This window comes from Megascapheus bottae, chromosome 25 (assembly GCF_031878675.1).
Source record: "Megascapheus bottae isolate mThoBot1 chromosome 25, mThoBot2.hap1, whole genome shotgun sequence".
In the NCBI taxonomy this organism is placed as follows: domain Eukaryota; kingdom Metazoa; phylum Chordata; class Mammalia; order Rodentia; family Geomyidae; genus Megascapheus; species Megascapheus bottae.
This window is the reverse complement of record NC_143533.1, coordinates 21,181,553-21,193,610: the sequence shown is the minus strand read 5'-3', so window position 1 is coordinate 21,193,610 and position 12,058 is coordinate 21,181,553. Positions and strand designations below refer to the sequence as shown.

General features: G+C 43.6%; 1 protein-coding gene across 1 annotated transcript in view; it reads left to right on the top strand.

Annotated features, from left to right (window-relative positions):
- Positions 1 to 10,212, top strand: part of Wdr76 (WD repeat domain 76) — a 29,569-nt gene extending 19,357 nt beyond the window's left edge. Inside the window, exons 9-13 of the mRNA XM_090318466.1 lie at positions 1,403 to 1,561; positions 4,092 to 4,306; positions 5,096 to 5,248; positions 7,760 to 7,813; positions 8,760 to 10,212. Of these exons, the coding sequence (XP_090174592.1) occupies positions 1,403 to 1,561; positions 4,092 to 4,306; positions 5,096 to 5,248; positions 7,760 to 7,813; positions 8,760 to 9,012 (834 nt within the window). The 3' untranslated portion in view covers positions 9,013 to 10,212. The remainder of the gene's footprint in view (positions 1 to 1,402; positions 1,562 to 4,091; positions 4,307 to 5,095; positions 5,249 to 7,759; positions 7,814 to 8,759) is intronic.
- The last annotated feature ends 1,846 nt before the right edge of the window (positions 10,213 to 12,058 follow it).

The window sequence follows — 12,058 nt, the reverse complement described above, 5'->3', positions numbered from 1 at the left end:
ACACAGAGCCAGGGTACTCGCCCTTAGCACTAGGCTAACATTCTACCACAGCTGCACTCTCAGCTTTTTGTGATTAGCTGTACTTTCCTTGCCTGGGTTAGCTTCAAACTGATCTTCAGATCTCATTCTCCTGAGTACCTGGATTACAGACCTGAGTCATGTGTCCAGCTAAAATATTATGTCAAGACAGAAACCCTGTTGTGTCATTTTTATTCTTATTTTTTGATAGTGTACAAGAAGGTTACAATTGTGTGTGTGTATATATATATATATATATATATATATATATATATATATATATACTTTTTTTTTTTTTTGCTGGTTCTGAGGCTTGACTCAGGGCCTGGATTCTGTCCCTACAGTTTATTTTGCTCAAGGGTAGCACTCTACTACTCGCCCTCCCCCAATCCTGGCAATTGAACTGAGCACTGTCCTCAGGCTTTCTTCAAGTCTAGTGCTCTACCACTTGGGCCACAGTACCCCTTCCACTTTTTTGGTGGTTAGAGATAAGAGTCTCAGTAACTTTCATGTCCAAGCTGGCTTTGAAGTGATCCTCAGATTTTAGCATCCTAGAATTACAGGCATGAGACACCAATGTCACATACATTGTGTCTTGATCTTAGCCAGCCATCTGGCCTTTCCATGACTCCCACCTCCATCCTGCCTGCCCCCTCTTCCACCAGTCAAGTCAGCGTTTTTACTTGTTTCAAGTATGTGTGCTGACTATATTCAGGTACCATTTCTTTCTTTTCTTTTTGCCAGTCTTGGGTGCCTTGAACTCAGGGCCTAAGCACTGTCCTTGGGTTTTCTCAAGGCTAGAGCTCTACCACTTGAGCTACAGCACCATTTCTGGCTTTTTTCTGTATATGTGGTACTGGGGAATTGAACCTGGGTCTTCATGCATGCTAGGCAAGCACTCTACCACTAGGCCAAATTCCTGGCCCTGATTTTTTTTTTTTTTTTGCCAGTCCTGGGCTTGAGCTCAGGGCCTAAGTACAGTCTTTGGACTTTCTCAAGACTAGAGCTCTACCACTTGAACCTCAGCACCACTTCTGGCGTTTTTCTATGTATGTGATACCAGAAATCGAACCTAGGTCTTTGTGCATGCTAGGCAAGCACTCTACCACTAGGCCAAACTCCCAAACCTGATTTTTGTTTTTAACTCATTTATTAATTGCTAAAAGCTAGACTCATGAAATTAATGTAACTTGGTGTTCTTGGACTGGATATGAGAACAAAATATTGTTGTGTTAGTATAAGCTTTCTTGTTCTGATTGTGTGGGAGAGGGTATAAAGACTGGGGAAAGTCAGGATACAATCCAGAGTTGAATAATGTCACAGTAACAGTAAATATTATCACTATTCACTAGTGTTGTCTTTTCCTTCATCTCAACTTTTCCAGACCCAGCCATGTGAAGACAGTGGGCTGTTCCGTTTTTATCCCCATAGCCGGCATGTTAGCTGTATGTACTTCTCTCCCACTAATCCAGCCCACATCCTGTCCCTGAGCTATGATGGCACTTTGCGATGTGGGGATTTTTCCAGGGCTGTTTTCGAAGAGGTAAATGTTTATGTATTTGTGTACCTACTGATATCATATGGTATTCTGGATTCTCCACAGTTATATCAGTGAGAGTGAAGTGACAGCGGCTAGGAACTAAGTCCAAGTTATACACCATCTATTGGTGGTGTGACCCTGACTAAATTACTTAACCTCTTTGTGCTTCCATTCTCTCTCAGTTGTACCATGGGATAATTGCATTTGCTTTGTAAGTTGTCATAAGCATTGAATGAGTAAATGCAGATAAAGTTATTTATTTGGACTTGGTCTCACTGAAGTCAGGCTAGCTTTGACCTAGTGACCATCCTGCCCCCACCTCCTCAGTAGCTGGATAACAGTCAGTGTCATCACACCCAGTTCTTTTATTTATTTATTTTTTCCAGTCCCGAGGTATGAACTCAGGACCTGAGTACTGTTCTTGGGCTTTCCTCAAGGCTAAATATCTACCACTTGAGCCACAGCACCATTTCTGGCTTTATCTGTGTATGTGGTACTGAGGAATTGAACCTAGGTCTTCGTGCATGCTAGGCAAGCACTCTACCACTAGGCCAAACTCCCAGTCCGACACCCAGTTACTCTTTTTTTTTTTTTGCCAGTGCTGGGGCTTGACCTCAGGGCCTGAGCACTGTCCTTGAGCTTTTCCTCAACCACTTTTCCTCTACCACTTGAGCCACAGCACCACTTCCTTTTTTCTATGTATGTGGTACTGAGTAATCGAACCCAGGTGTTTGTGTATGCTAGGCAAGCTGCTCTACCACTAGGCCAAACTCCCGGCCCCTACTCTAATTAAAACATTTTTTTGTGCCTGTCCTGAGGCTTGAATCCAGAGTCTGGGTGCTGACCCTGAGATTTTTTTTTTTTTTTTTTTTGCCAGTCCTGGGCTTGAGCTAAGGGCCTGAGCACTGTCCTTGGACTTTCTCAAGGCTAGAGCTCTACCACTTCAGCCTCAGCACCACTTCCAGCTTTTTTTCTATATATGTGGTACCAAGGAATCGAACCCGGGTCTTCGTGCATGCTAGGCAAGCACTTTAACCACTAGGCCAAACTCTTGGCCCGACCCTGAGATTTTTTTTTCTTTTTTTCATTTTTTTTTATTGTAATTAGTAAAAGGGTTACATGATATTTGCCAGATAGAAGGTGCATTAATTCACATACATTGATACCCTTTCACATGTCTTGGTACCCATTCCCCCCCCCCCGACCCTGACATTTTTTACTGAAGGCCAGGGTCCAACCACTTGAGTCATCACAGCTCCTCTTTTGGCTTTTTGGTGCTTAATTGGAGACATGGATTTTTCTGCCTAGGTTGGCTTTGAACTTCAATCCTCATATCTCAGCCCCCTGAGTAGCTACAGCTGTAAGTGTGAGCCACTGATACGCCACTCAATTTTTGCTGAGAGCTGTATATTTATTTATTTTTGTGGGACTTGAACTCTGGGCCTGGTTCTTGAACTCTTCAGCTCAAGGCTACTGCCCTACTCTTGAGCCACAGAGCCACTTCCGGTTTTCTGGTGATTAATTGGAGATAAGACTCCCATGGTCATTTCAGTGCCCGGGCTGGCTTTGAACCTTGATCCTCAGATCTCAGCCTTCTGAGTAACTAGGATTACAGGTGTGAGCTGTATTTTTGTGTGCCAATCTTGGGGCTTGAGCTCAGGGCCTGGGTATTGGCTCTGAACTGGGTGTTAGTTTCTGAACTCAGGGCTAATGCTGTACTAGTTTGAGCCTAGCACAGTTTCCAGCTTTTTGGTAGTTAATTTGAGATAAAGACTGATGATCTTTTCTGCTTAGGCTGGCTTTGAACTTTGATCCTCATATCTCAGTCTCCTGAGGAGCTAGGGATATAGGTGTTAGCCACTGGTGCCCAGCTCAATCTCTTACAGAAAGCTTTTTTTTTTTCCCCTGGTGCCAGACCTGGGGCCTGAACTCAGAGCTTTCGTACTGTTTCTGAGCTTTTGTGCTCAGAACTAGCACTCTACTACTTTGAGTTCAGCTCCATTTCTGGCTTTTTGGTAGCTAATTGGAGATAAAGAGACTCAGACTTTCCTGTTTGGCTGGTTTTGAATTGGGAGCCGTAGATATTAGACTCCTGAGTAGCTAGGATTACAGGCATGAACCATTGGTGTTCTGCTGAGTTTCTTTTTATATAGTGACTTTAATCTTTGTAAAACTTGGAATGGCTAGATGTAGGTTTTTCTTTTTGCCAGTCCCAGGGACTGAACTCAGGGCCTGAGCACTGTCCTTGGGCTTTCACAAGGCTAGCACTCTACCACTTGAGCCACATCACCACTTCAGGTTTTTCTGTGTATGTGGTACCAAGGAATCAAACATGGGTCTTTGTGCAAACTAGGCAAGCATTCTACCAGTAGGCCAAACTTCCAGCCCCTAGACACAGGCTTTTATCCTTATCTCATTGTGAATGAGGTTTTGTGAGTGTGCATGCGTTGTGTGTGTGTGTCCATATTGGGGCTTGAATTTAGGGTCTGTGCTGATAAGTGTTGTATAAGCTGACTACTACTTATTTTCTTAGGTGTATAGAAATGAAAGAAGTGGCCTTTCCTTCTTTGACTTCTTGTCAGAAGATGCTTCCACTTTATTAGTCGGACATTGGAGTGGACAAGTGTCACTGGTGGATAGACGGATACCTGGAATGTCTGACCAGCAGCATAATTCTTCCATGGAACAAATAAGAACTGTTCATGTCCACCCAGTGCACAGACAGTATTTCATTACTACGGGAATGAGGTATTTTCTTCTGAAAATTCTATGAGTTAGGCCGTGTGATGGCTCACGCCTGTAATCCTAGCTACTCAGGAGGCTGAGATCTGAGGATCTAGGTTCAAAGCGAGCCCGGGCACAAAAGGAACTGAGATTCATCTCCAATAAACCACTAGAAAACGGGAAGTGGGGCTTGGCTCAAGGGTAGGGCAGTAGCCTTGAGCTGAAGAGTTCAGGGACAACGCCCAGGCTGAGTTCAAGTTGCATGTCCCACAAAAAAAAAAAGTTCTGGGCCGGGAGTTTGGCCTAGTGGTAGAGATAGATGGGGTTTGATTCCTCAGTACCACATACATAGAAAAAAGCCGGAAGTGATGCTGAGGCTCAAGTGGTAGAGCTCTAGCCTTGAGAAAGTCCAAGGACAGTGCTCAGGCCCTGAGCTTAAGTAAGCCCAGTACTGGCAGAAAAAAAAAAAAAAAAAAGTTCTATAAGTTACTCCTTGTCATGTCAAAGTTCAGTTTGATCATTGATCATCAGTCATTGACAAAGGCCAAATAACTTGCTTTCCACCTATACAAGTGGTTTCTGAGTATGTATGTATGTATGCATGTATGTGCTGTGTACATGTGTGTCCGGGTGCTGTCCCTGAGCTCTTTTTGCCCCGTGTGGGGCTTGTACTCAGGGCCTGGGCACTGTCTGAGCTGCTTGCACAGGGCTGGTACTCTACCATTTTGAGCCAGAGTACTACTTCCGGTCTGGTGGGTAATTGGAGATAAGAGTCTGCAGCGCAGTGTGGATGACTACTCTTCCTCTTTGCAGGGACATTCACATTTATGATGCCAGGCACCTGAGTTCCAGGAGAAGCCAGCCTTTGCTTTCTTTGACGGGACACACCAAGAGCATCACTTCTGCCTATTTTTCACCTGTCACTGGTAACAGAGTGGTGACCACGGGTCTCGACTGTAAGCTGAGGTAAGTAAACTGAGAGGCAGAAATAAGTTTTTAAGGATTCTGGATTGAGAGGTTATAGCTATTAAGCCAGAAGATTTGTTTAGTGTGGTTCTTCTTTAATGACTGTTTCATTTTGTAACTATTTTGAGTTCCCCAAGATCGGTAACTTGCACCTAATGGCTTCTCAGCCGCTTTTTTTAAAAATTTTTTTTGGTGGGTCATGGGGCTTGAACATGGCCTGAGCGATGTCCTTGAGCTCTTGAACTCAAGGCTACCACTCTACCCCTGGGCCTGGGCCTTGTCCCTGAGCTCTTCAGCTCAAGTTTACTGCTCTGCCCTTGAGCTAAGCCCCACTTCCCATTTTCTAGGGGTCAATTGGAGATAGAGTCTCAGGTCCTTTTGTGCCCTGCCTGGCTTTGATCCTTGATCCTCAGGTCTCAGCCTCCTGAGTAGCTATGATTACAGGTGTGAGCCACTGCTCCCAGCTCAGCAGCTTTTGGATTCTGGAGATTTCCTTGATATTGGAAAAGAGCTATAGCTGCCCTAGGGATTGAGTTGTCAGGCCCAGAAATGCCAATGGAAATTGAGTGTGGTGTACTAGAACAGCTAGGCATAAGGTAAGGATGGTGTGGTTAGTTATTCTTGTCATGGCACCCATGGAGGCTCCTGGACTCCTGTGGCTGGCAAATTGGTGTCTCTTCAGCACCTGAAAAGGACTTTTATCAGGTCCTCAAATGACAAATGTCATAGGGAGTTGCTCTCGATACACACCTGCACTATTTGTGTATTTTCATATCACATCCTTTATGTGTATCCCATATTACTGTGAATCCACATACAGTGTGTGTAGGTGGGTTTTTTTTTGCCAGTCCTGGGGTTGAGCTCAGGGCTTGAATACTGTCCTTGGACTTTCTCAAGGCTAGCACTCTACCACTTGAGCCTCAGCACCACTTCTGGCTTTTTGCTATGTATGTGGGGTACCGAGGAATCGAAACCAGGTCTTTGTGCTTGCTAGGCAAGCACTCTACCACTAGGCCAAACTCCCAGCCCCTGGGTTTTGTTTTTTGTTCTAGTCCTTGAGCTTGAACTCAGGGACTGGATGCTGTCCCCGAGCTTTGTTTTGCTCAAGGCTAGCTAGCACTCTACACTTAAGCAAGCTACAGCTCCACTTCTGACTGTTTTGGTGATTGAAAAAAGGGAAAAGCCAGGCACTAGTGGCTCATGCCTGTAATCCTAGATACTTAGGAGGTTGAGATCTGAGCATCGAGTTTAGTCTGAGCACTAAAATCTGGAGACTCTTTTTGAACTTGGTGCCTGGGCACTGTCCCTGAGCTCTTCAGCTCAAGGCTATTATCTGCCCTACCCTTTGAACCAAAGCACCACTTCGAGTTTTTGCCTGGGCTGACTTTGAACCATGATCTTCAGATCTCAGCTTCCTGAGTAGCTAACGGTACAGGCTTGAGCCACCGTGCCAAGTAGTCGAGAGACTTACCTCCAGTTAACTACCAGAAAATGGGAAGTGACACTGTGACTCAGTGGTGGAGTGCTAGTCTTGAGTTGAAGAGCTTAGGGACAATGCCCAGGCCCAGAGTACAAAAAGAAAAAGTCAATTGTATTAAAGTGTTTTGGTTTTTTTTTTTTTGCCAGTCCTGGGGCTTGAAGTCAGCCTGAGCACTGTCCTTGGGCTTTTTTCCTCAAAGATAGCACTCTGCCACTTGAACCACAGCACCACTTCTGGCTTTTTTTCTGTGTATGCAGTACCAAGGAATTGAACCTAGGTTTTCATGCATGCTAGGCAGGCATTCTACTACCAGGTCAAACTCTCAGCCCCTGTATTAAAGTTTTTTTCTTTTTTTTTTTTTTTGCTTCTACTGAGGTTTGCATTTGTTAGGCAGAAAGTATACTACCTGAGCCATGACCCCAGCCTGAAAAATAGTTAAATAAAATAAGAAATTAATTTTGTAAATCCTTGTATCTTTGGTTACAAATACATCAGTTGAGCTGAGGATCTGTTTGCTTTTTTTTTTTTTTGCCAGTCCTGGGATAAGCTCAGGGCCTTAGCACTGTCCTTGGATTTTCTCAAGGCTAGCGCTCTGCCACTTGAGCCACAGCACCACTTCTGGCTTTTCTATGTATGTGGTACTGAGGAATTGAACTCAGGCCTTTGTACATGCTAGGCAAGCACTCTACCACTAGGCCAAACTTTTTTTTTTTTTTTTGCCAGTCCTGGGCTTAAGCTCAGGGCCTGAGCACAATCTTTGGACTTTTCTCAAGGCTAGAGCTCTACCACTTGAGCCTCAGCACCACTTCTGGCTTTTTCTATGTATGTGGCACCAAGGAATCGAACCTGGGTCTTCGTGCATGCTAGGCAAGCACTCTATCACTAGGCCAAACTCCCGGCCTAGGCCAAACTCTTTTAAAGACATCATTATACTTTATGCCATGAATCAATGAGAATCTGAAGTACTGTTATTTTTACAAAAATTTCAAAACCAAGACAACCATGTTAGTATCTTGCTGTTTATTTTTCAGTGTGTTTGACAGCAGCTGCATCTCCTCCCAGATTCCTCTCCTCACCACCATCAGGTAGGCTTCCACGTCCAATGTGGACCTATGACTGCTAGAAACAGTAACGGCAATTTTAGACATTTGCTTGTCAAAGAGATGTAAGAGGCCTGATTTGTGTGTTACATTGTGTAACAGAAAACCAGAGCTATTTTAGCTCCTATCAGGGAGAGCTCTTGCTTCCGGGATCTATCTGTAAAGAGGTTTAGTGTCTTGTCCTCGGTGCTTAGTTGTTTTCTGCTGGTAGAAGTTAATTTATTTTAGGTTAGTGATTTTATTCTGAACTGAACTACTCATGTTGCCTTATTGAAGAAGGGAGTAACTTGATGTGGCTCTCTGCAGATGTCTTGCTTGCTTTGTGCCTGTTTATACTTGGAGGGGAGGTATTGCCACCTTCCTATTGACTTTATTATTATTTTTTTGCCAGTCTTGGGGCTTGAACTCAGTGCCTGAGCAGTGTCCTTGGGTTTTCTCAAGGCTAACGCTGTACCACTTGAGCCACAGCTCCACTTCCAGCATTTTCTATGTATGCAGTACCAAGGAATTGAATCTGGGTTTTCATGCATGCTAGGCAAGCACTCTACGTCTAGGCCATGCTCTCTGCTCCCTAAATGTATTTTTTAAAGGTTGGTTCCAGGTTTGGTGGAGGAATATATATGGGAAGTAGTGCATCTTGGTAAACAAGAAATTAGCTAGATTATAGGTTATTTTTGGCTTCCTCTCATTAGATGTGCTTGGAGAAATCAGGTTTTCCACAAAAAGAGACACCAAGTGACTCCTGAGCACAATCCCTTGCTCAGAACTGAAGATTGTAGATGAGGAAAATATTATTCATCCCTGAGTTTAGTCTTAGGAACATGAGGTAACTCGTGAGAAGGTTTTCATTAACAAGTGGTTATTCCTACATATTATCCAATGTTACCATGGATCATTGTGTTTCCTTTTCTTTTGTTTTCCTTCCCACTAGACACAATACCATCACTGGACGATGGCTGACAAGATTCCAAGCCAAGTGGGACCCTAAACAAGAAGACTGTTTCATAGTTGGAAGCATGGCCCATCCACGTCAGGTCAACATCTTCTGTGAGACAGGAGAGATGGTGCATTCTTTCCTTGGAGAAGGCCTTTGCTCTGTGTGTTCAATCAATGCCGTGCACCCTACTCGCTACATTCTGGCTGGAGGTAACTCCAGTGGGAAGTTACATGTGTTTATGGATTAGGAAAGCTGCCGAGTTCCTGGGGTAGGTACATCTAGTTGCCCACATTGGTCTTGGTCTGGAAGAATTCATGTGGCAATGTGTTTACTTTGTACTGTGTTGCATTTAGCAAATATAAATTTGCTTTGTTAAGGACTATGAGCACATTATACTTTAATAATGTAGATGAGTGTCTACAGAAAGGGGAGGGAGTTTATGCAGTGGATAAGAAGCTTTCAGCTTTAGCTCAGGCACTGTCCTTGGCCTTTCTCAAGGCCAGAGTTCTACCACTTGAACCTCAGCACCACTTCTAGCTTCTTTTTTTTTTTTTTTACTATGTATGTGGTACTGAGGAATTGAACCTGGGTCTTTGTACATGCCAGGCAACCACTTACGCCAAACTCCTGGCCAGCTTTCAGCACTTACATTTGGGCAGTATGTTGAGAAATTTTAAGGTGACAGATTTCACGCTTTGAATAATTAGTATTTGGTGACAATGGTATATAGATTTGTGGTTTATTTTATTCCTTTGAATGGATATTTCTAGATGCACACAGTAGAAGGGGTCCCAAAAGGTTATCTAACTCAGTGATTTTAGAAGTTTGGCTTTTTCTTTGGTGTATGCTGGAGATTGAACCCACGACCTGTTGCACCTGTTGCTGGGTAAGTACTACTGAGCTTTCCGGTTTGTTTTGACTGAGACAGATAGCAGGCATGTGCCACCATCTCTAGTGGAAACTTGTGTTTTTAACTGATTTGTTTCCTGCCTCTTCACTATTATATGAAATCGTGACAAGGTTCCTGCAGTAGCAGCCAGGCCTGGGGTTCTGTGTAGAGCCTTCCTTTATTCCCCACTGGTTGGCTCATGAGATACAGCCAGGGCCTTAAGCATAGGTACATTTGTGGCCTGATCATGTATTCTTGCGTAAGATCACCCTCTGACCAGTGTTTTCCAGACTAGAGGTTGCAACTTTCTAAGTGAAACCAGTGTTTTAAGTTAAAATGAAAGCATAATTTCAATAAATATAATTCTGTAAAAGTTTCATATGTACATGTAGGTATATCTATGTATTCTGGTGAAAAAAAAAAAAAAGGTGTATTTTTTGGGAGGTCGGGAGTCCTGGGGCTTGAACTCAGGGTCTGAGCACTGTTCTTGGGCTTTCTCAAGGCTAGAGCTTTACCACCTGAACCACAGCACCACTTTTGGCTTTTTCTATGTGTATGTGATACCAAAGAATCAAATCCAGGTCTTCATTCATGCTAGGCAAGCACTCTACCACTAGGCCAAACTCCAGGCCTCAAAAGGTGTATTCAAAATTTTTACTTGTTTTTTTTGTCGGGGTAATGTATGGAGGAGTTACAGTTATATTCACCAGGCAGTAGGTGCATTACTTATCACACATTGATACCCCTTCTCATGTTTTTGTCCCCACTTCCCTCCCCTAACTCCTTCTCAAAATGTGTATTTTTCTTTTTTTTTTTTGGTGGGTCATGGGGCTTGAACTAGGCTTAGGCCTGAGTGCTGTCCTTGAGCTCTTCATTTCAAAGCTACTACCCTACCCGCAGGCCTGGACACTGTCCCGGAGCTTTTCAGCTCAAGGCTACCACTCTACCCTTGATGTGGGAAGTGAGCCAAGCCCCACTTCCCGTTTTCTAGAGGTTAATTGGAGATAAGAGTCTCAGGTTCTTTTGTCCCCTGGCTGGCTGGCTGGCTGGCTTTGAACCTTGATCCTCAGATCTCAGCCTATTGAGTAGCTAGGATTACAGGTGTGAGCCACTGTACCCGCCTGTATTTTTAAATTATAGCTGAAAGCTGCAGCCTCTTTGACTCCTCTAGACACTTACCTGTTCCCATCTTTAAACTGACCACAGGAGATCCAGCGGCTTACTAAGTGAATACTTTCATTCCTTCTCATATTTTGGAAATACATAAATTACCATAACTTTTTAGTTTTTTTTATGCTAAAGAGATTTGAAGTCCGCTCTCTGTCTTGGCTTGCCAGACATGTGCTCTACCATGTGAGCTCTGCTGCCAGTCCCTTGATAGTTCTTTCACAATTGGTTTTCTTTTCATACTGTATCTGTTGTTGGATGAAGAGTTTCTAGGTCAAATTGCTACTACTCTACAATACCAACTTTTTGCCTCATTCTTGTATAGTTTAGGCAACATGTTTTAAATACAAGGAATATCTTTTTATACTTGTGTGTTACAGAAATAAAGTGGTTATTTTCCTTGAGCAGTTTTCTTTCTTTTTTTTTTTTGTTGATTGTAGGGCTTGAACTCAGGTGCTGGTCGCTGTCCCTGAGTTCTTTTGCTCAAGGCCAGAGCTCTACCGATTTGAGCCACAGTGCCACTTCTCGTCTTGTGTGGTTAATTGGAGATAATAGCCACAGTGGACTTTTCAGCCTGGGCTGGCTTTGAACTACACTCCTCAGCCTCTTGAATAGGTAGGATTATAGGCATGAGCCACTGGCACCTGGCTTGAGCAGTTTTTTTCTAAAAATATTTTTCTTCTCTGCAGTTATAAAGCTGTTTTGAGGTTTTAAAAAACTAATTGTAATTAATGTTTAATTAATTACAATTAATTAATTAGCCAGGAAGGTGGCCTAGTGGTAGAGTGCTTACCTAGTATACATGAAGCCCTGAGTCCAATTCCTCAGTACCAAGTACACAGAAAAAGGTAGGGCTTGAACTCTGGGTGTGGGCGTTGTCCCTGAGCTCCTCAGCTCAAGGCTTCTACCTCTTGAGCCACAGCACCACTTCTGGTTTTCTGGTGGTTAATTGGAGATAAGAGTCTTATGAACTTTAGTGCCCAGGCTGGCTTTGAACCGTGATCCTCAGGTCTCAGCTTCCTGAGCAGCTAGGATTACCAGTGTGAGCCACCGCACTTGGCTCAGTTTTGTGGTTTCTTTTGCTATTTATATCCAATTTGGCTTGATAGAGTTGTATCTTCTTGAGGCGATGCAGGAAGGAAGGAGAGCTACTTAGGGACTTGTTTCTTAGTGATAAGTTTTATCCAATAGTTGTATAAATGTAGAAAGCACAAAACAGAAAACTAACTCCTTTAGG